At 44.1% G+C, this 24623-nt stretch overlaps 1 protein-coding gene across 1 annotated transcript in view; it reads left to right on the forward strand.

The window, feature by feature from the left end:
• Window positions 1–2009: 2009 nt before the first annotated feature.
• Window positions 2010–24623, forward strand: part of LOC115085320 (E3 ubiquitin-protein ligase RNF125-like) — a 32185-nt gene continuing 9571 nt past the window's right edge. The window contains 6 exon segments of the mRNA XM_029591189.1: window positions 2010–2340; window positions 2342–2391; window positions 2394–2415; window positions 10002–10155; window positions 18720–18814; window positions 20166–20265. Of these exon segments, the coding sequence (XP_029447049.1) occupies window positions 2159–2340; window positions 2342–2391; window positions 2394–2415; window positions 10002–10155; window positions 18720–18814; window positions 20166–20265 (603 nt within the window). The 5' untranslated portion in view covers window positions 2010–2158.

Genomic DNA, 24623 nt, shown 5'->3' on the forward strand with positions numbered 1-24623 from the left:
CGAACTTTCCCTCCCCTCACACCCCTTTTCCCTTCCCCACTCATCCCCTTTCCTTCACCTCCTTCTCACCCACCTCACTCTGTCACCCTCTTCCCTTCCCTCTGAATCACTCAACATTCTCATTCACCCCTTTCCTTCCCTCATACCCCTTTCCTCTTACTCACAGCCCACCATTTTACTCCCCAGATCGGTCCTCATTGTCATATTCTACTTATTCCTAGGAAGCGCACCCCTGGTCATCGAATGCCATCACTTGGGAACCTTGCCAGCGTGTCACCACATGGCACCTCTGTATGGGGCCTGGCCTCTTCTCACTGGCAGGGTGTTAGAACCTCACAAGCACATCTTCATTTGGCAGCCATGGCATAACATTTTGTCAGTTGGGTAATTATAGAACCACCCCTGCTGCTAACCACAGCATGAGCCTTGGAGTATGGGAATTAAGGGCATGGATAGCTGGGCCCCGCTTTGTTCAGGAATACACATTGTACCCCAGTGTCTCCTCTTCGGAGTCCTTCCAGGCAGCCTCGGGCTTATTCTCAGACTGAGTGAAATGGGGAGAGCCTGCACTGAGCACTGGATATGTCTCATTCTCAGGCTGAAACAATAATCTGTAGGTTAAGAAACTTGCACTGGATTTCAGCTCATGGTTTTAACGCAGATTTAAAAAGTTTTAAACTCTCAATACGGTTGACTACAAAATGTACATTTGTCTGAGGCTGAACGCAGATTTTACCTTGGGGAGGAGGGAACAACGGGCAAAAAGAAAATAAGTTTTTCCTGTTGGCCATGTAGTCAGATAAATTTGTACTTTCCAGATATCTGATCGCAGTTAGCTTGCCGCCATTTTTGCCAGATAAGTATGAACTTACCCAGTTATCTGGCCATGGTTAGCTGTGTCACTTAGCCAGATAAAGCTGTACTTATCCAGCTATCTGGCTAACAGGAAAAACTTTTCTTTTTGTCCGGCCCTAGTTTTCTGTGCCAGCCCAGCAACACTTTTACTCCACCTCTGATCAAGACTAAACTTTCCATAGGTTAACAGAACTTAGGTTAGGGCCTGCACACCTCTAAACATCAGGAAGTACAGCTTCATCCACTCCCGTGGGATTTTCATGCAAGGACGCTAAGCAGTTCTCACAGTTTTCAATGCACATTTTCTGCTCCTAAAATTCCTTACTGTAGCAGCAGTAAGTCTGCCTGCAAAAAAATGTTCATTGAAAAATGCTAGTAAAACTGTTCCTTTGGCTGAACGCAGCTTTCTCTATCAGCCTGGGTGCTGGGAGTAGCAGCTGTTGAAGAGATCTGGTAACCACATGCAGCAGCCAAGGTACTCTTTAACTTGCCTAAACCAGTTGCCTGCACTCCACTAACTTCTACCTTCTGCACTTTTGTAAAGAGAGCTAGTTCATTGTGGGTTGTGTGTCTCCCCTCCCTCCCTTATTTTTTAAATTTGAAAGCGAGACTGGTGAGATTTTAGAGCTTTCCTAGCTCTTTTTTTTTTTTTTTTTTTTTTTTTAAAACATCTGAGCCCTCCTCCATCCTCATGCTCCCTGGACGTTGGTGTGCCTCATTTGTTAAAGTAGCTGTGCCTTGAGCTTGAAAAAGCTGGGAAATGCTGGCCCAGGTTGAGTCACTTTCTCTCTCTATGCCTCCAGCACCTAGCTAAATACAAGCGGTTTTTTTTTTTCTTAACTGGCTTCATGGTCATCAATACATTCAATGATCTTCATTAAATATTCTTTCAACACTGCAATTTATTCAGTATGATTATTTCCTTTTCTGTATTCCACTAACCATCCTTTCAACCAAACGCCAAGAGTGCTGCAGCCCCAGGCGGAAAAGGCCCTGAGGTTCTACCCTCGGCTTGAAATAACAGTCTGTCTCAGGGAAGTTTTAGGAGCCACCCCATGCGAGGAAGGCGCCATTTTGGATCGACTAAGATTAAGAAGTTGGTGTGTGTGTGCTGCAAGCCTGATCGAAGAGAGTTTGTTTTGTGTGTGTGTGTGCTGTGAGTCTGATCGAAGAGAGTTTGTTTGTGTGTGTGTGTGCGCTTGCTGTGAGTCTGATCGAAGAGAGTTTGTTTGTTTTGTGTGTGTGTGTGTGTGTGTGCGTGTGCGCTTGCTGTGAGTCTAGCCGGGCGTGTCCGGTTTTCGGGATGGGAAGGGCAGGCCCTGCCTGGCCTGGCTCTTTGTCCGGCTCCGGGGAGGGGCAGCGCTCACGTGAGAGCTCGGACTGCGGCCGATTCTCCCTGAGCCGCTGGAGGACGAAGCGAGCCCCGGCGATCGGCATGGGCTCGGTGCTGAGCGGCGAGAGCCGGGCGGCGGCGGCGGCCCCGCAGGGGCGACCCGTGCTTCGATTGTGCCATCTGCCTGCAGGTCCTGTACCAGCCGTCCGGACGCGCTGCGGACACGTGTAAGTGCGAGCCTCGGGGCAAAGCTGGGAGGCATGGCGGCCTGCCAGCTCTGTGGCTTGCAAATGCAAGGCATGGGGAGGAGTCGTACGCGATCTTTTAAGTTAGCGTTTGGGTATTGCCGGCGGGGAAACCAGAGCCGTCTTTGTTGTGATCAGGTGTTATCTGCAGGAATGAAGATCTTGCTCTGTGGGCTGGAACTTAGCCAGGGGCGCACGGTGAATTTCAGCTGTGCCGGGATAGGTACTTTCTGATTGTCTTCCCCACGTTCTTTGCATACGATTTAGAAACCTCTTTGAAAAGGTAGCAGTAGCACAACAACAGGGGTAACATTGCGCATAAGTTAACACCAGTTTTCAAAGTGCATTTACGCCTATAAATCTGCTTTGAAAATAATCCTGGCAAAACTGCACGCATCCTGATAAATTTACTATTGGCGTGCATAATTTTGTGGAGACAATTTTATCCATAAGCTTTTTAAAATCCAAAAGTATGGTGCAAATTGCAAATCCTGGAACATATCTTCCCTGTGTGCATGAAAGAAAGCACATGCAAAAGTTGGTCACACAATTTTCCAAAGGGCCATTATGCGCCAAAAAGCACTACTTTGCCCTCTGAATTATAAGTAAAACAAGGATACAAGAGATATGTAAGTCTCAATGTCTGGATACAAGAAAACATTTGAAAGCAAGATTTTAATACAAGCTGGTTATATCCTTTGAAAAACAGGCCCTACTTTCCCTAGAAGAAAGGTTTGTACTAAGTTGGCAAGTGTTGTTTTTTTTTTTACTTTTTCTATTGACATCTGGCATTCCCAACTTCCTTTTTTTTTTTTTTTACCAAAACATCTTTCTGCAGTTCCCTTTCTGCAGTACATTGTGAGTGATTAAAATCTCATTCTCCAAATTTCCTTTTTAAAGCTGCAGTACTTGCTAGATTTTTCAAAATATGTATTTTGTATGCTATTTTTATGGCTGTACTCATTTCTATTTTTTTTTCTTATATTCTAATATCTCCTTTCTGTTTATTCTAATATAAACATCCCACAGTTTTCCAACTTTTTGAATAGCAATACTCATGCTTTATCATAACTGCAGCTCACTGGTTTTAAAAAATCTCCTAACCTTGTCCAATTTTAGGGCCATATTCAATAAAACCTGCTTTTCCATAGGCATAGAATGGGAAATTTTTCTTTCTTTTTGAATGAGAGCTTTGATATGTTTTATTTCTCCCTCACATGTTCCAGTGTTAAGGTTTGCTTGGGGTTCTGGCAAGGATCAGCACGGCAGTGCACCATTTGACAGTACGATCCTTATGGGGGGAAAAATACTTATAGCACTAATATCACTTCAGAAATGAAGTAAAAATTATATTGCAAAAAGTGGTAATATAATTATTTTTCATTTTAAATGTAGGTGAAAACCAGTAATTTTAAATCTATTTTCTGGTTTCACTGTGAATAGATATTTTACATGAGAATTACTGCTTATCTGACTCTTTTGAAGTGGCTGTGTCAGGAAAAGCAGAGCCTGTCTGTCCAATCTGCACACATACATTTGATATTTCAAATTGTAATAATTTTGTCTGGATACAGAATAAATATAGACGACAGAGGGTGACTTTATAAGTTAGCGAGTAGGGCTAAAGTCTGCTTGTAACTTGTGCAGGTGATTGACCCAACACTCATACAGATTAACTTGTGTTCACTTATGGAGGGCTTCATTGATGCAGGGTAATCTAGGAGCACACTTTTTAAAAATCCAGGCGCAAACAAAAGTACGCTGGATTTCAATAGATAAGCGCGTAGCCACGCGTATCTTTTAAAATCCGGGGTCGGCGCACACAAGGGGGTGCACATTTGTGCACCTTGCGCGTGCCGAGCCCGGCGCGTGCTGCCCGTTTCCTCCGAGGCCGCTCTGAAATCGGAGCGGTACTACGCCCCCGGAACGTCCCCCTAGCAAAGCCCCGGGACTTGCGTGCGCAGGGTTTTTTTTTTAAGGGTTACGCGCATAACTTTTGCACGTAACCCTTTTAAAATCCGCCCCAAAGCCTTGCTGCAGGTCATGTAAAAAGTCCATGTGCTTTTACACACACTGAGCCACAGGCTAGTTCATAATTGCCATTTACACACGTAATTGACTTTGAAAATGACCTCCCTGTAAATTGAACCTGTCTGAAACCTGCCCTCCTCTATCTGGCTACAAGTATGCTTGGGTTTCCCTAGCATCTGCATGTGTTTAGCTAGTTTTAAAAAGCAGCATTCACAGGGGGAGGGGTGTTCAGATCAGTGGAGGAAAAAAATGTGTATGCATGGGATTTCCTAAAGTATGTTTGCTGTTGTATCCACCTCCGAAACTTGTCCAAATAGCAGATACAGAGTACATGGGTACTTTTTTTTGGTATGCATACGTTATACTAGCTGCGCAGGCTATTTGAAAATTGCCCCCCAAAACTTCAGTTCTCTAGCAGACCAATGCAGTACAGTGCGCTCAGCCTTATTCTGTAAGGGGATTGGCACGTCCACACCCCCCCCCCCAATGAAACTAATAGCGCTTATCACATGCATGTTGATGAGGCTTAGCTATTCTCCCCACGATTAAAACAAAAAAAAAAAAAATGTGTGCCTGACGTGCATGTTTTTACCCTCAGAGCAGGGGTTGATTTCTGAGCAGCTCAAAAAGTGAACAGAAAAGCAGAAAATACTACTTTTCTATACTTCCTCTGACTTAATATCGCCACAGGTTAGGAAAAGGGACGCTCATAAAATTGAGCATCCAGTTTCCTAACCCGCTGCCAAGGAGGCGCTAAGGGCACACATTTGTCCCTAGTGCCTCCTTGGCAGCGTGACTCCTCATCTAAATATTTGATCACAGGTGCTGAACATTGAGAGCCCATTTTCCGTGCTGATTTATTGGATCGGCCTGTCAGTATTTATCTGAATTTATCCAGAAAATCTTGAGCTCTAAATAACTAAATTATAGTGACCAGTGTGAGCGAGCATTCCTTCATTCTTAATACCTAGACTCAAATAGTAAAACAGAGACCTAGATTTATCATTTTTCTATAAAAAGGGGGAATGGTTAGGGTAACTTTTGAGATACCGCAACACACTATTAGAGAGAGACTCTTTATAAGGCTCTCATATAAGTAAACTATTTATACCACTGTAAGAGGGGCAACTAGTAACTTGGGGGGAGGCACTTTTACATGCACAGTCAGAGATACGAAAAGCACGGTACACATCAGTGAAGATTTGGAGTGATGAAAGGTACACATTGATGAGATTTGTACAACGTATTCTCAACCTAGTATGATGCACTCTCTACCTAGCTGCTATCAAGGTAGGTTGAGAGTACGTTGTACAAATCTCATCTGTGCGTACTTTTCATCACTCCAAATCTTCACTGATGTGTACCGTGCTGTTCATACCTCTGACTGCATGGAGAAGTGCCTCCCAAAACCTAGGCCACTACCAAAAACTCACTCCGAGTTACTAGTTGCCCTTCTCACAGTGGTATAAAAACTGACTAATGTGTTTCCCTTCCCAGAGGCGCGCTCTCTCCCGCCTGGGAGAGAGAGAGAGAAATTAACGCCAGGAAAAAAGGTGTAGTTATTTCCGGCATTAAATCACGTGATAGCGTGCATTACGCAACATTAAGCACCCCTCATTTTCATTTACTCCTCCCACTTGACAACATTTTAAAAATTTGTATACACATTTCGTGATGCGTTTATTTATTGCATGCATTATGGCGTTATCTCGGGCGTTAGGGCCCTAATGCCCACGATAAGGCCCTAACGTGATTTCCTAAATGACCCTGAGAGCATCTAAACCAACTCATCTGCTAGAAATAATGCTCAAGCCAGGGGTTACCCGTTGCTGTTTTAAGATGAATTATTGCACATTTATATTTCAGTCAACTTTGCAGATGCTTTCTCTTGGTTAAGCTGCAGAAGTAGGAATTCCCTGACCGGTAATGATTTGTTCTAAAATCAGGCTGCTGCACAGGCCACCTGCAAGCGATGTTCGGACCCTCATAAAGTTATTGTTGAAGGTAAAAAAAAAAGCCCTTGAAGGGCTTCACTAGAATTCCTGGTGGGCCTGTACGGGGAAGGAGGCAGCATAACAGGTAACCCAGGTCCTGCCTCTACCTAAGCAGATGGCTATATCCCAGAGAAACCAGGTATGTCACGCTTGAAAAAGAATGTTTGATGATCAAGCAGAAGGGGTCACCGATACACTGGTTAAAAAACCGTGCACCTCTAAAATGGTTACAAACTATGAAGAATGTTAACTCCTGGGTATGGCTCTCTGTCCCTACTCATTTGAGATTTTGTATTGTCAATAAAAGAAATCTGCATTCACGTATTCTATTTTTCGACGAGGGCATAGAGAATTGGGTTTCTGTCGGAGCTAGGAACCCTCCCACCTGCACCATAGGGGGGAGCTATGTAATAGGATAGTAATCAAAGCTGTTAGTGCTAGGGAAGACTACACGGGTTTAATGAAAGGTCAGCGTGTAAACCTTGCCTGTTTTGCACGGGAGAGAACCTGGACAATGGGCAGATTTGCTTCTGGGTGCCAGGGAGCAAAGCCTTCCTAAATGGAGGGCCTGGGATAGCGTTGCCTGCAGTGATCATGAAGAGGCACTGCTGATCTCCTGAACACCTGCAGATTTTCTGCCTCTCAGCACACTGCTGACTGTTCTACCTTTGCTACTTCTTTTGCATCCCTGTTTACTTTGATGTCGAGCTGCTGTATTTTTGTTTTCTATTTAGGTTGCTGACAGCTCTATTCTTCTAGGGGAGTGCACTGGAAAAAGTTTTTTGTTTTGTTTTTGTTTCATTTGTTTGTTTACCCAAAATGAATGTACAAACAAAATGAAATGAAAAATGTCCCTCCTGCCCACCAAACCTGTAAAAATAAGTGTCCCCTTTGGTCTGGACCATTTCTAGATCCCTTCACCTCTCCAGCCTCTTCTTACCACAACTGGGAAGGGGGGGGGGAATTGTCTTCCATGGACATGAGTAATCCCCAGTTGCTCCTGCCCCGCAGCTTCAAGTTTTCAAAATGGCCACCAATTTACTCCTGGGGGAATTGTGCACACAAACATTTAAAATTCTGCACACACAAACTTAAAATTCTGCATACTTTATATTGGTCAAAATAACACAATATACATGACAGTCTTTAAATAATTAATTTAAAATGTAATACAGAAAAAAGTTATTACTTAGGTGCAGAATTTAAAATATTTTGAGCAGAATTTTCCTAGAAGTTCACTATAAGAGTGTTCCTTCCACTCTCTTTCCCTACTCTCCTGGCCGCTTTGCCTTCTCAGGCCCCAACTCCTCCACCTGCCAGTATCTCTCCTCTCCCCCTCTAGGCTCAACCCCTTCCACTCTATTGCCAGTCCCAGAGTTTGACTCCTTCCTCAGTACTGCCCCTCACACAGGCTACCTCTGTCCCTCCCTCTCTCACACACAGGCTTCCTATCTCTAGTGTACACACACACACACCCTCATACAGACTCCCTCCATCTCTCTCTTGCATATACACCCTCACACAGGCTACCTATGACTCTCTCTCACACACCCCTTCACATAGGCTCTCTCCCACACATACACAATCCCTTCACACAGGCTCCCTCTCTCACAAAGAAGCAAGCACCCTCACATACACACAATCCCTTTTTTTACACACGCCAGCTCCCAATCTCTCACCCATATACACACTCCTTCACAATCTCCTCACATAGGTTCCCTCTCTCTCTGGCACCCATACTTAGGCACCCTCACATATGTTCTCTCTCAATCCCCAGGCTCGCAATCACACACACATACACCTCTACACACACTCTCACCAGGGCCTGCTCCATCTTTGCTGCGAGCGGCATGTGCTCTGCTCATGGCACGCAGAGGCCTTCATCTTCGCTGTGAGCAGGATGGACTCCGCTCTCGGCATGCCGGGGCCTTCATCTTCCTTGTGAGTAATTCTGTGTCGCTGTGAGTTATTCTGTGCGGGTGGGGGGGATTCTGCGCTCTGCAGTAGCACAGAATTCCCTCAGGACTACATTTGTACAACAGTCTTAACATTATGGCACCAGCCTTGGGTTGACCAGTGGCCATTTAGAAAAGTGAGATCTATGGGGTAGGAGCGATTTTACAGAGAGGGTGGTGGATGCACAGAGCAGCCTCCCAGTAGAGGTAGTGGAGACAAAGAAAGCATCTGAATTCAAGAAAGCAAGGGGCAAGCACAAGAAATCTCTGAGGGAGTGGTAGGGATGGTAGAGCTGAGTAGTTGTTGTGGATGGGAAAACAAAATAGGCTGTATGGTCTTTTTCTACTATCACATTTCTATGTCTATATGAGTGATCGCCTATAGGCAGTCAAGCTTATACAGCAGACGGCTGGGAGATATTCTTAAAGCTGCGGATAGTGATGGAGGCAAGAAGAATGAGGAGCAGAGCTTAGAGCAGTTTGTAGTTGGCCAAATTTGTATGACTGATAACTGGTAGATAGCTTTAGTTGAAGTAATGTAAGCAAAGGGCAATTGAGCAGAATGAGTGAAGTCAAATGGTCCTTATCCGCTGACATGTACAATGTAACAAAATATTACGTGGTTACTTTGTGATCTTTGTAGTATAGTCTATGTGTGAGGCTGAAAAAAAAGAAAGGGACACTTTTCTGGGTATCACTTTGCTGAAATCTCAGTGATCAGCCCCTTCAGCAGGATATTTGCATTATAGGAAAAGCAATTAAAGAAAACCACAGTATAGGAAACGAGGCACTGTCAAGCATTTCTTGGCATGACAAGCATTTGAAAGCCTCTTCTTTGTTCCAGATGGATGGCAGGAGGGTGGAGCTCTCATTAGAAAGAAAGCTTTGTGAGAAAATGATAGCATGGGATTGATATTCAAAAACTTGCTGAGCAGGTAAGATCTACCCGGTTATCTTTACCTGGATATTCAGCAGCATTAATCTAGCTAGTTGTGTGGCTGAATATCGGCTAAATCCACTCGCTAAAATTTCAACAGGTAAATTTAGGCCTTCCATTTGTGTGTCCGGTGGTACCTGGTTGCATTTTGCAGATTAGCATTGAATATCTCGATAACTGACTACATTGAAAGCCTGTCCCAAAAATGCCTCTGACTTGGCCCATTCTTTACCCAGCTAAGTTCGTGCAGTTTGCGATTTTACTTGCACAAACTTGCCGGTAAAAGAGGCCACATTTTTTACATGGATAGTTACCCAGCTAAAACCCAAATTATAGACGGGTAAATCTTTCAAAGGTCGAACTCCGCTGTTCCTGCCTGCCACTTAGGGAAAGGTGACAGAATTCAGAGATCCTGCACCCATTTGCAAGAGCAGTGATGGGAGCATTAACCCTCGAGTGAATGTGCCAGCTTGATCTGCCTGCAAAACAGCACAGCACCAAACTTTCTCTCATCCCACGTTAGTGGAAGCTCGATGATGCTGGCCAACAATTCTTTCAGATTTTTCAGGAATGTGTAATGTTCAAGAATTTGTTGATACAATTGTGATATATTTTGCAATAATCCATCTGATGTTTTTGTGTGCTTTATAGGTTTTGCCATGATTGTATCGCTAGAAGTTTATCAAACAGTATGAATGCATGCCCTTACTGCAGGACACATTTGTCTTCTGAGGGAACACCTGCTTCTGACATTGTCAAGAAGATGAAAACCGTGTACCAGAACTGTGAAGAGTGTGCAGAAAAGGTCTGTAAATTTAAAGAAGGGACTGCAAAAATAAATAAATAATAATAATAATTAGCATGGTTATTATTCAGGCTGTTTTGCTAGTGTTCTGTTTGAATTTCATGTAATGTGTTCCAGAAACTTAAAATACTGTACATAAGCTAAAACGTATGTGTGATATTGTTACACATTTGGGTTTTTCTACCCTTCCTACCCATGAAACCTTGGGTTTAGTGGCAGCAAATAACAAAGGAGGATTCACGCAGGAAGGATCCAACACCCTTTAGTATGTTTACATACTTTAACATCAGTAGTGCGTCAATCAGAGTTAGCTTACTCATGGTTTCTTGGTCTACCAGTTCTTCAGTGAAGAGGTGTTTTAGCTATACTGCTCCTCTTCAGCACTGAGGATGCTTGCTCTAGACAATAGTGTTTGCTCCACAGCATACCCGCTGACTTCTAGCAGTGTTCAGTGGCAGGCATGGTCAGATTCCACTGACCCTATCTGAGTACAACTGCCCCTCCTGGTCCTGTTACTGGCTGGGCCTCCCAGCCTCTTCAGCAGGATGTCGCCCCACCACCACCCCGCTATATGCGAGTTTCCCTCGCTATATGCAGGGATCTCTCCTCTAGAGAGTCCCTATCACCTTCCTACAGAGCTTCACACTCTCCTGACTCTTAACATTGACAATTCCTAATTGTCGCTAAATACACAATAAACTAATACTACAGCAACTTTAATGCTAACACTCATAGTTTTATGTTTTTCTCTCTTGGTTCTTGGGTTTCTCTGTCCTCCAGAAATTCCCTGATGTCCACACCCTCCCAGCAGGCCCACTCTCCTCCCATTGGCTGTCTCCCCTTTCCTGTATCTGCATACAGCCTCAGAGGACAGATTATAGGAACTTGCAGAATGGGAAGCAACAGGAAGCGAGGGAGGTGTGGAACAGCACAGCAGCAGAAGAAGTGGCCGCAAAGTGACAGTTGTGCTGAGTCCCTTCAGCACATTACATATCCACAGCATTATTAAGCATGTAACACACGTAACTGTTTAGATCAGTACAACATACACAACATTATCAACAGTACATTTCTTCTAAACCTTTTCACAACACACACAGTTCACAATCTCTTTCTGTGCTTTGGTCACAGATAAGGTTCCTTTAAGATATGGGGAGGCCAACTCCTCTTACAGGCCCTGTCCTGGAGAGCCAGGGTAGACTACCTGACTCCCAGGTGTGAAGGGTGGCAGATGTGTGAGCTCTTTGTGCTGCGGCAATCTTGACGCGGCCTTGAGGGTGAACCCACGAGGCCTACGCCAGCAGCTGTGAATTCGCCCTGTAGCGGGACAGTCTGGAGCTTCACCTTTACCAGCCACTACCCCGCAGGTTGAGCCCTTGGGTTCTAGAAGTTGGCAGACCTTAGGCAGGTCCCTAGGGCACTGAAGGTAACTAAAGTCCAAAGGTGAAACAGACTAGTGGAGTCAGGGACAGGCTGGATGAAGCTGAGAAGTTGGGTGACGTTTGTCTGCGTGTCTTTTAAAATGCTCTGCCACTTACTCAAGGACACTGTGTGTCATCTGTGCCAGTTCCTGTCCCATCAGATTAGCTGCTGGGCAAGTGTCAGAGATAGGAACAGACCTGGGAGTACAGGAATGGTGACCAAACATGATATAGAAGGATGATGATCCTGTGGAGCTGTTCACAAGATTATTAAGGGCAAATTTGACCCATGTAAGGAGGGATGCCCAATTATCCTGCCATTGGTTCATGTAGGCTCGTAGAAAGGCTTTGAGACTGATTTATCCACTCGATTTGTCCATTAAGAACATAAGAACATGCCATACTGGGTCAGACCAAGGGTCCATCAAGCCCAGCATCCTGTTTCCAACAGTGGCCAATCCAGGCCATAAGAACCTGGCAAGTACCCAAAAACTAAGTCTATTCCATGTTACCGTTGCTAGTAATAGCAGTGGCTATTTTCTAAGTCAACCTAATTAATAGCAGGTAATGGACTTCTCCTCCAAGAACTTATCCAATCCTTTTTTAAACACAGCTATACTAACTGCACTAACCACATCCTCTGGCAACAAATTCCAGAGTTTAATTGTGCGTTGAGTAAAAAAGAACTTTCTCCGATTAGTTTTAAACGTGCCCCATGCTAACTTCATGGAGTGCCCCCTAGTCTTTCTACTATCCGAAAGAATAAATAACAGATTCACATCTACCCATTCTAGACCTCTCATGATTTTAAACACCTCTATCATATCCCCCCTCAGCCGTCTCTTCTCCAAGCTGAAAAGTCCTAACCTCTTTAGTCTTTCCTCATAGGGGAGCTGTTCCATTCCCCTTATTTTGGTAGCCCTTCTCTGTACCTTCTCCATCACAATTATATCTTTTTTGAGATGCGGCAACCAGAATTGTACACAGTATTCAAGTTGCGGTCTTACCATGGAGCGATACAGAGGCATTAAGACATTTTCCGTTTTAGTCACCATTCCCTTTCTAAGAACTCCCAACATTCTGTTTGCTTTTTTGACTGCCGCAGCACATTGCTCTAGGAATGGTAAGGTAAGGTGAGGTGAAATCTGACGTAATTCCAAACTTCCTAGATAGGTTTCTCCAGTATCGAGTTGTGAACTGAATTCCCCGGTCATAGAGAATGTGGAGGGGGAGCTTGGGCAGACGCAACATATGTTGGACAAAGAATTAAGCCAGTTCAAGTGCAGACAGAAAGCCCAGAAGGTACATGAAATGAGCCATCTTAGGAAATCTAACCATTACCACCCATATGGTGGTGGTGCCATCAGAGAGGGGAAGGTCAGTGACGAAGTCATTGGCCAAGTGGGTCCATGGTTCCTTGGGGCTGGGAGCAGCTGTAACATTCCCCAAGGCCGTGCTTACTCACTTTTATTTATGGTATAGGTGGGGAAATACTCTATGTAACGTTTCACATTGGTCTTCATCTGAGGCCACGACTAATGTTAAACGATTAGTTCCAAGGTTCAGGTGACGCCTAGGTTCCCTGCCAAGTGGGAGTCATGAGCCCACTGTCTTAAGTGCTGGCTTACCACAGTCTTCCTAGGAGGAACTGCAAATGTGGCAGAAATCTCAATGTTTGCAGGGTCGATAATGTGACATGAAGATTCCTGAGTACCCTCAGTATCAAAGGAAGAACACGAGGGGCATTGTCTTGTCTGTTCTTTTCCATAGGATGGTACCATAACTCAGAGTCAATCCGATTGGAAAAAACAACAACCAAAGGACTTGCCAGGAGTTCAGTCTCTGCGCCTGTCCTAAGTATTTTCTACATTTTGTGATCTGAATATATAGTGACTGGGTGCTTGACTCCTTCTAGCAAGTATCACCATTCTTCCAAGGCTAATTTGACCGCTGATAGCTCACAATCACCAATGATATAATTCTTCTCTGGCAGAGAGAATCTCTTTGAAAAATAGGAGCAGGTCACGAGTGTACTGTTATGGTTATGCTGTAAGAGGACAGTGCCTTCCCCGAGAGTGAAGGCATCCACCTCCAGGATGAATGGCTTGGACGGATCTAGGTAGTGTAGGCACAGATGAGGGATGAATTTCTCTTTGAGATGCTTGAATAGTATCTGTTATCCAGTTCTTGGTGTCCAAGCCCCTTATAGCTAGGTTTGGGAGTGGGGCCACCATGGAGGAGTAATCATGGATAAATTGCCTAATAGTAATTTTCAAAACCCAGGAAGCGCTGAAGCGCATTGAGGCCCACGGCCTGGGCTACTCCAGTATAGCTTTTAATTTCTCTGGGTCCATACAGAGGCCTTGGCGAGAGATAATATGACAAGAAAGGAAGTTCTTCCTGTTCAAAGGTACACTTCTCTAACTTTGTGTAGCGGTGGTGCTCAGAGTTTTTGGAGGACCTATTTCACATGATGTCTGTGCTCCAACAATGACTTTGAGAAGACTAGAATATCATCAGATAAATTACCACATTGGAGTAGAGCAGGTCACGGAAGATCTCGTTTACCATAAATTGGAAGACTACAGGGGTGTTGCACAACCTGAAGGACATCACTAGGTACTCATAGTGTCCATCATGGGTATTAGAGGTAGTCTTCTACTTGTCTCCCTCTCAGATTTTGATGAGGTTCTATGCCATCTGAAGGTCCAGCTTAGTAAATACTTCTGTGCCACAAAGTCTGTCAAAGAGCTTAGAGACCAAGGGAAGAGGGTAATGATTTTTCTTGGTAATAGAGTTAATACCATGATAATCAGTGCAGGGATGCAAGGATGTAGCCTTCTTCCATATAAAAAGGAATCCAGCCCCAGTGAAAGAGGAAGAGTGGCGAATGAAGCTGCTATCCGAGTTCTCTTTAATATATGTTGCCATAGCCTCTGTTTCCAGAGCAGAGAGCAGGTATACTCTGTCTCTGGGTGGAACTTTGCCAGGCATCAAGTCTATGGCACAATTGTAAGAGTGATGAGGTGGTAGGAATTTCACTTGCTGCTTACTGAAAACATCAGCAAATTTGGTGTATTGTGGGGGCAGACCCATAAGCCCCGAGGTAACTGTCCAAGCCATAGACACCACAGGTAAGACTTTTGGCGAGGCATTGCTTATGACAACTAGGGCTCCATCTGTCAATTTGCAATGTGGGCCAATTGATTTGGGGATCAATGAAGCATGGTAGGCCCAAGATAATTGCATTGATTTGTCTTGGGCAACACGTAGAGGCTGATTTGCTCTCCATGCAGGATCTCTGTGGTCAGAAGTATTGTGGCTCTTGTAACATGACCGAACACGGGTTCTCCCTAAATGGAGGAGATCGAGAGCAGGCTGTCCAAGGGAACTGTCAGTATGCAATAGTGTTGAATCAGAGCTTCATGGATAAAGATGCCTCTTCCCCCCCCCCCCCATATCCAGTGTCCATGATGGCAAGAGCATCACCAAGAATGTCCCCAAGAGATAGGACTATACTGGGACTAACAGTTATGGAGAGTTGCAGGGTTGACCTAGGGTGGCCTCTCCCACTTGGGCCTAGGTCTTGAATTTCCTGGCTCGTTCAGGCAGAGACTTGCAAAATGCCCAGATGCAGCACAATTTAAGCAATTGTTAAGGCTATGGCACCTCTGCTAAGTTTAAAGCGATCCATCTGTATGGCTTTTTCTGGTGCAGGTCCTGGCTCCAGAGGAGAGCAGGAGGCTATAAGAAAGTAGAAATTCGGAGCAAGATAGATGGGGCAACGAGCCAAACCTCGCTTTTGGCCCATTCCTGAAACCTCAAGTCTAGTCGTATTACTAGGCTTATCAGGCCTTCCAAAGAATCCGGTAGGTCCCGGGCAGCCAGCACATCTTTTAATGCGCTCTGAGAGTCCTTGTTGGAAAATCGCAATCAGACTGTCATTGCCCCACTGAAGTTCAGAGGCCAGCGTGCGGAAGTGCACCACTACTCTCCCATAGCTCGGGAGCCTTGCCTAATCTGTAGGAGTTCAGAGGCCTTGGAAGCCATGTGACCAGGCTCATTGAATATTTGCCTGAATTACCGTATTTTCCGGCGTATAAGATGACTTTTTAACCCCTGAAAATCTTCTCGAAAGTCGGGGGTCGTCTTATATGCCAGGTATCGTCTTATAGGGCAGCTCTTCTCACCTGTGTGTCGCGTGCCCCCGGTCTCTCCCGCTGCTCTTCCTTCCCTGCTGCCGTTGCCGCTGGGCTATCAGCACGTTCAAGCCCAGCGGGAACGGCAGCGGTGCAAAAAAAAAAAAAAAAAAGCTGTGGCATCCGCGGCTGGCCTTTTCTTCTTCCTGCGCCTGCATTTCCACCCCCCCCCCCCGGACCCAGAACAGGAAGTGATACGCGGTGCGCGGGAAGAAGAAAGGCCGTGCCGCGTGATACAGTAGAAGCGGCCGCTGCAGCATCGGCCCACGAGCAATTGAAGCAGCCGGTAATCGAGAAAGGAGACAGCAGCAGGAGCCTCCCGCGGCCGATGGGTTTCTTCTTTCTTGGCCTGCGGGGGCTGGAGGAGGAGGCTGCTGCAGCTACTATTTATGCTTGGGGGGCGGGGGAGGGGAGAGGAAGTGAGTGAGAGAGAGAGAAGCAGCCAGCCAGCCTGTGTGTAAGTGAGAGAATGTATTTGATTGAGAGCATGTCTGTGATTGAGAGAAACTGGTCAGAGAGCTCATGTGTGTGTATATGTGAGAGACAATGAAAGTGACTGCTCAGAGAGATGACTGATGTGTATGTGAGTGTGAGAGAGAGAGAGAGAAAAAGCATGGAAGTGAGAAATCTGGGTATGTGAGAGAGCATGGGAGTAAGAAGCCTGATTATGTGAGAGAGAGCATGGGAGTGGGAGGGCTGTGTGTGTGTGCGTGCATGAGAGAGAGACTGGTTGATAAGGTGACGGTGTGTGTGAGAGAAAGAGACTGGGGTGTGTGAATGTGAGAGAAAGAATGTGATTCAGGGAATGAGAAGCCTGTGCACGTGGAGAGTGAGCATGGAAATGAGAGAGAGACTGGTGTGTGTGTGTGAGACAGAGAAAGTGATTATGAGAGTGAGAAGCCTGTATATGTACGGTAAGCAGAACACGGGAGTGGGAAGCCTGTGTGTGTGTATGGCATGAAAGAAACTGTTCAGGAAGGTGTCTGGTGTGTGTGTCAAAGACTGTTTGGGAAATGATTGGTGTGTGAGAGACAGAAACTGGTCATGGGGGCATGACTGGTATGGTGTGTGTGTGTGATAGACATGGGCCCTAAGGAAGAGGACCATGAGTATAGAGCTTAGCCACTACTGCTGCTTCTGGTGTGTGCTACGGCCTGCATGGAAGAGGAGTAGGAGAGCTGCTGGAGGGGGTAAGGAAAGGTGGCTTTTTAAGTTTATTTTTCTTGATTGACTGCCATTTTAATTATTTAATATTATGTGATGTGTCTGCTTTTTTGAAATATTTTATTGGTGTTTGGAGAATGTTTAATAGTTTTTATGAGTTTTTAATTGTTGGATGTTATTCTGTTCATTTATTTTATTTATTTATTTATTTATTTTTAATTTTTATATACCGAGGTTCTTATAGAGACTACAAATCACTCCGGTTTACATATAACGATAAGCTGTTTTGAAACATTTATTCTGCTTATTAGTATAGTTTTACAATTATTTCTGTGTGGGAATCTATAGCTGCTTGCTAGTTCTGTTTTCCTAATAAGAGGTGTATTGGTTTTTAGGGCCTGATTTAATATTTGTAGTGTTGCCTTTTCATAGATAGGGTTGCTCCTGTTTGAGTGTAAAATTATTTTTTTTTCTTAAAAATATGTATAAAAAAGGGGGGGTTGTCTTATACGCCCAGTCGTCTTATACGCCGGAAAATACGGTATTGCAGGAAGCGTGCCAGATTCACCAAGAGCAAATGATCCCTTTCCCAAAGGAGTGAGGCCTAAGCCAGCGCAGTGCCGCCCAACAAGGAAAGAATGTTATTTTGACTTAGTCTGTTAGAGACAAAGGTACCTGCAGTTCAAATTGCATCCAACAATGGTTGAGAGAACCTCTGCATTTTAGTGGGCTTCCATTATACCTCGGAGGTGGAGGCAGGTGGAAGCATGGGAGTAGCAGGCCACAAGATAGGTGCTGGAGCATGAGCCAGAGCAGGCTGGGCCGCAATGCCCTGAAGATATCCAGCCAGGGGGGAAGTGTCGTCATCGTTTCTAATGGACACCTAAACTTTTTCTCCCATCCTGAGAAGCCTAATCTATAATTAATCACTGGCATCTGTGTTCTGCCAATATCATTTGATGTGGTGTTTGCATGATAAAAGGCAAGAATGGTCAATAAGAGGAAAGCTGCAGACTTAAAACAATTCTCATATGCGAAAATGGCGAGGAGACTAGCGATGGCGCTCATGCAGCTATTACCACAGGCCGCAATTTGTAGGAAGATGAGCGCATGTCTTTACCTGTATCCCAAACCTTGAAGAAAAGTGATATCCCATCCAAGAAATGAATTTCGTGAGTGGTTTTGTCAGCTTCATGCTGATATTAAAACTCATAAGCATGAATTGTTAGCTAGGAATGCTGAACTGCGTGAGGAAATGGCGCAGGTTGTTAGACATCTGGCTAATAATTCTTAACGGACCTTGCCTCCAGAAACTTGTCCAGACTATTTTTTTTTTTTTTTTTTAACCTGGCTTTACCACTGGCCTTAATCACATCCAACACATTTCACAGCTTAATTGTGCATTGACTGAAGAAATAGTTTCTTAAATTTGTTGAGCAAAGTAGTATGGTTGCTGTGTTAGTCCACTTTAATATGTAAAAAAAAGGATCAATAAACAAGTTGTAGGTGATAACTTTTTATTGGACTAGCTCAATACATCTGTGACTGTCACCTCTGTCAAATCCTCCCTTCCCCCTTTACTGAGATGAAATGCCATATGAAGACAGCCTCAGGCCTAGCTGAATCTGTACTATATAAACCCAGTGAACACTGCGCTGTTTCTTCACAACCTGAAAACAAGCCAGAGTTGTATTGAGTTAGACTAATAAAAAGGTATTGGCTGAAACTTGTTGGTTGATTCTTATTTTTAAATTTGTTCATGATCTCATATATTCCACAGGTATGTCTGAGTGAAATGAGAGACCATTTCAATATTTGTCAGATATACATAGAAAAATATGGACAACTGGAAGAACTTGTGAAAGCAGCATCTAGGTACACATTTCTTGCATCTGATAAAAAAAATATCATCATACTGTCAAAAAAAAAAAAAAAAAGTATAGTAAGTTTTAAAAATCTGTGTTTTGGAGCTGACTCAAGCCATAGCATTAGGGCATAGCAGAGTCTGGTTGGGGTAGGAACCTGGCAGGTGATGTGCCTGAGCCCAGAGAGGGTGGGGGAAGAGAAGGAGGATGTCATAAAGAGCAGCACCGAGGAAGCATCTTGCCAGCAAGGCGCCCCAGGGCCGCTTGGTAATACCTTCTGAGGTGGATAATTCAAAGAAGAGAAAAGTATGAAAACCCCCTATGGCTATGAATTTTTAGCCTTCATTTTATTAAATTAGTATCCATTTGGCTACAATGTCTTTTCCCCAAATACAGAAACACGATGGCAGAAAAAGACCATACGGCCTATCTAGTCTGCCCATCCATACCAACTACTCAGCACTACAATCCCTATAGTTTGCAGTCTTTGTGTTTGAGCACAGTGCCTCCTAGAGAGGATAAAAAAAACGTTGCTGAAACATCTTTCCTTACCCAAAGGAGAATTTTTGTGCATTTCACCGCTCTGAAGATTTTTTTTTAAAACTTACTGGGGTAGATTTTATAAATCTGCTCCCGCGCGTACTTTTGTTCGCGCACCAGGCGCAAACAAGAGTACGCGGGATTTTAATAGATACGCGCATAGTCGCGCATATCCATTAAAATCCGGGGTCGGCGCGTGCAAGGCTCCCAAAATCGGGAGCCTGCGTGCGCCGAGCCGCGCAGCCAGCCTCCGTTCCCTCCAAGGCCGCTCTGAAATCGGAGCGGCCTCGGAGGGAACTTTCCTTCCACTCCCCCAGCCCTATCTAAACCCCACCCTCCACCTTTGTTGCACAAGTTATGCCTGCTCGAGGCAGGTGTAACTTGCACGTGCCGGGCCGGCCGCCGGCACGCCATGGTCTGGTCTGGAGGCCGCGGCCATGCCCCCGGAATGCCCCCAATGGCGTGCCGGCCGCGACACGCCCCGGGACTTACGCCCGTCCCGGGGCTTGTGTGCGCCGCCGAGCTTACTCAGCATAGGCTCGGGGCGCGCAGGGGGAGTTTGGGCCAGGTTTTCGGGGGGTACGCACGTATCTTACGCGCGTACCCCTTTGAAAATCTGGCCCATTGTTATTTTTAAGCTTAGAACATTTTGTATTCTCTGGTCAGGCCTGCTAAGGTTTCGAGCTGCCGTGGATTTTGTCCTTCATTAAGCTGTTATAATTCAAAACTAGCTCTGCTTATAATAGTTAATAATAGATAGGTATACACTGAGGGAGGAAAGTGTTCTTGCAACAAAATAATCCCATTTTATTTCTCTTCAGTACTTCAAGATATACTTGCCCATATTGCCATGAGGAGCTGGATGAAGACAGGCTGATGGACCACTGCCTTGCCTACCATGGTGCAGAAAGGAGATTAGTGGTAAGCATGTGTCTCCTCTTTTGTTTGCATATTCTGCATACACAGATTTTGGATATACCCAAAGATCAAGTGGAAGAAGCTGATTTATTGTGAAATGGGTAAGTCAGCTATGGTCCAGCTACCATTTTAACCTTCATGGCCAGCATATCTCTGGTTAGCAAGAGCTTCTCTTCTGACTTGTGTAGCTCTTCTGGTATCATCTGGGATGGCAGGGATCACACTCCGTCCTGGGAACATGTCCCTATACAAAGTCACAAAGTTCAGACTCGGGACACAGATTCACCAATGGGGTGGGGGGTAGGGTGGTAGGATAAATCTTCAGGACCCAAGGTGTAGAGGGATGATTCTTTCTGTGGGTGCTGTATCAGTTGGGTGTAAACCGTAGATGTAGTACCAAAAATAATAGGATGGACACTCTGGGTAGGTGTTCCAGACTTAAACTTTACTGTAGATTGGATGCATCTAAAAAAGGTGAGATTGTGAGTCTTTAGCTGTAACCTAGCAGAGGATGGAAGATGGCTCTGTTGTGAGACAGATGCATATCCTATTCTTCATCACCCTATTCTCTCTGTGCTAGACTACTCTGTCTATAGCTAGTCTGAGATATCAGGACATCCTGTCTTTGGAGGGCAAAAATGAAGATTAAAACCTCAAAGTAGTATAGAGCAGGCATGTGATGTTGGTGAAGGGATTCAGCTCAATGTGTCTCTGGTCCCTCTCTACTTACAGCTAGCAAAAATGGGGACAAACAACCCAAAGTAAAAAAATGCAAGATTTTGCGATATACCAGAACAATGTGTACAACAACCAGGGAGCCCAAGGTGTCAGCAAGCCAGCTGGTGTGCCCTGCTGTGCATGGGCCACCTGGTCTTAGCATTCATTCACCCAAGGTCCACAGTTAATTTTTTAATTATTTTTTTTTAAAGCAAATACAAATCAATGAAAACAGTCCGAATCGAAATTGATGTGAAGTCCAACAACAGCCGTGATTTCATAAAAAATGCTTCTTTAGGGACTGCTTATTATATTTCAAAATCATAAAACTAATTAGTCATCAACAAAGAAACAAGTAAAAATATACTTATCTGAAGCAAACCAGTGCCACTTTTTGGAACAGACATGCAGGTCTCAAAAAACTTCATGAAGGGAACCTGTTAGAAGACAAGAGGCACTTATTTATGTCTCAAAGGAATTAGATGACATAATCGCGTTGGTGACGCATATTGATGGAAAAATTGGCTGTCCAAATTCACCTCCAAAACAGGGGCTAACATGAAGATGTGAACATCTATGTCTCTGAGAATACAACTGTTAATTGCCTTGGCGCTGAATCAGCTGTCATGGTCACCTCAGATGACAAGAAAAATGGCATAACGATTTAAGGATCTTCATTCCTGCAAGGAACAGTTATCACTTGCCTCCAATGACTGGAGGTTAGTATGAAGATGTAAAGATCTGTGTCTTGGAGAAAACAAAAGTTAGTTGCCTCGGCGTTGAAATCAGCTGTCAGTCACCTCCGCTGACAAGGAAATGGTATAAAGACATAGAGACCTTCATTACGGCAATAAACAGCAATCAGTTGCCTACAATAAAAAATATAGCATCAACAACTACAGTTCGTTCAGCCCAAAATTACATTAAAATCTAAGTCCAAATGTAAACTATGTGGTGCAACAGTGTTCAAACTGTGAATCCAACATTGTTCCAAATGCAGCAATGTTGCATCCAGATTGCCTTCTCTCCAATTTTGTCTAGGTTGATCCAGAACACAAAATCTAAGATCCTGAAAAGATTGGGTCCGTTCATCACAGTGCACTGCTAATAAGCAGCCCCTGAAGAAGCAAAACCACGGCCATTGTTGGGTTTCACATCAATTTTGATTTGGACTGCTGTTTTTCATTGATTTTTATTTGCTTTAAAAAATACTTAAAATAATTCATTGTGGATCTTGGATGAATGAATGATAAGACTGGGTGGCCCGTGCACAGCAGGGCACACCAACTTGCTTGCTGACACCTTGGACTTACTGGTTATTGTAGACATTGTTCTGTATATGCAAAACCTTGCGTTTCTTGACTTTGTGTTGTTTGTCCCCATTTTTGTTGGCTATTTGTCTATGGGACTTCAGTGGCTCTTCTTGTTATTGTAATTGTACCCTCTCTACTTATACAAAATACTAGAGACCAAACTAACCTCAAAGTTATCACAAAGAATTGAAGATGCTGAAATTTACTGTAAATGAGCTTCATACTAGGCATCATCGATAGTGACAACCACTTTAAGGCTCTATCATATATAATCATGGGTCATTTGTTGAATGTCATATCCAAATCCAAAGAAATCAAAGTGAATTACGTTTTGTTTTTTTTTATGCAAGTAAAACTGTTTCCCCAACCAAAGGAGAGTGAAAATGTATCCAATTGCAAACTGAATCGATTGTATGCAAACAATGTAGAATTAACTTATCAAATTCATGCAAAATCTCAAGCTGCTACACGATTGGAACCTTTTTTGTCAGGCATCAAGATGTAAATTAGATGTAGCAGATGAACTTAACACATCGCTATTTAGCGGCATCCATAAACAGCGGCAGTGAAATCTACTACATCTAATCTACATCTTGATGCCTGACAAAAAAGGTTCCGATTGTGTGGAAGGTTGAGATTTTGCTACAATTTGATATGTTCAATCTACATTATTTACATACAGTCAATTCAGTTTGCAATTGGATACACTTTCACTCTCCTTTGGTTGGGGAAACAGTTTTTACTTGCATAAAAAAACTTATTAACTTTAATTTCTTTGGATTTGGATATGACATTCAACAAATGACCCATGATTATATATAAGGCAGAGCCTTAAAGTGGTTGTCTCTATCGATGATGCCTAGTATGAAGCTCATTTATAGTAAATTTCAGCATCTTCAATTCTTTGTGATAACTTTGAGGTTAGTTGGTCTTTAGTATTTTGTGTTATTTGTCGACTCCTATTCCTCGCAAGAGATTTGGATATTGCAGATTTTTTGTTTGCTTGCCCACTCTACTTATGTCATGCGGGGGGGGGGGGGGGGGCTTCTTAAGTAACCCCTGCTACGGGAAGAAAGGTCACTGCCCACTGAAGGCCCAGTAAGGGTTGATGGAAGGACCAGCCCAGCACAAATATTTTGAGGACAGGGATTGGAAAGGCTATTTATTTTTATTTATTTATTTATTATTTTTATATACCGACATTTGATCTCAATCGAGTTTATTAAAGTGGGTGATACAATGTTTATGTATTTGTGCTAGATTATTTATTTATTTATTTATTTATTTATTTATTTATTTATTTGGTAAGGTTTATATACCATCATTTGGATCAATTCCTTCACAACTGTTCACATGGCACAAAAATGAATTAATACAATACAAACAATAAAATTAGTACAAGTGCCAAACATCCAGTTAAATAAATTGTTACATCATAGTCATATTAAAATAAAAACCACTAATAATAATTCTAAAAAAACATAATCTATAGCTTAAAATGATCATCAAATGTAAAATCATAGAAACATAGAAATGACGGCAGAAGTAGACCAAACGGCCCATCCAGTCTGCCCAGCAAGCTACGCACTTTATCCATTTTTTTATTTCCCTTTTTCTCTCTCTCACCTGTTACTAGTGGCTTCCAGTACCCTCCAGCCCCTAATTCCCCTCCACCCACCACCAATGTAGAGAGCAGCGCCGTATCTGCATCCAAGTGAACATCCAGCTCAATTAGGGGTAGCAACCGCTGTAACAAGCAGGCCACATCCCTGCCCCCATTACTCTTACCCACCCTGTTTTTTTGTTTTGGAGATGGCAGCCCTCCATCCTTCCGCCCTGTGAAGGGGAACACCCACCACTGGCATCCCCCTCCGTGAATGCCTCTGTGGCTACTGCCGCTCCGTGCAGTTTTGCTGCCTCCTCTTTATTCACGCCCTCTAGACTTGATGGATCCACAGTGTTTATCCCACGCCCCTATCCTATGCACAATATAAAATACATTAAGTAAAACATTCTTAAGAACCTACACACATAGTAAATTAATAAAAGCTATAAAACACTTCTATGGGCTGGATTTTCTAAGTTCGCAGAATTTAGAAAATCCGGTGGTCACGGGGGGGGCAGTCCTGTGCTAGCCGGCAGCAATCGCCCATCCATTGCTCCTACATGTGACAGGGGCCGGCCAATGGCACCGATAGCCCCTGTCACATGGTAAGGGAAAAGGGCATCGGCGCCATTTTGATTAGTGGGCAGCCGACGGCCCGAGAGCGGGAGATCGCTCCCGGGACCCCCACTGGACCCACCAGGTAATTTTAAAATGTTTTTGGGGGG

This window comes from Rhinatrema bivittatum, chromosome 2 (genome assembly GCF_901001135.1).
Source record: "Rhinatrema bivittatum chromosome 2, aRhiBiv1.1, whole genome shotgun sequence".
NCBI classification, from domain to species: domain Eukaryota; kingdom Metazoa; phylum Chordata; class Amphibia; order Gymnophiona; family Rhinatrematidae; genus Rhinatrema; species Rhinatrema bivittatum.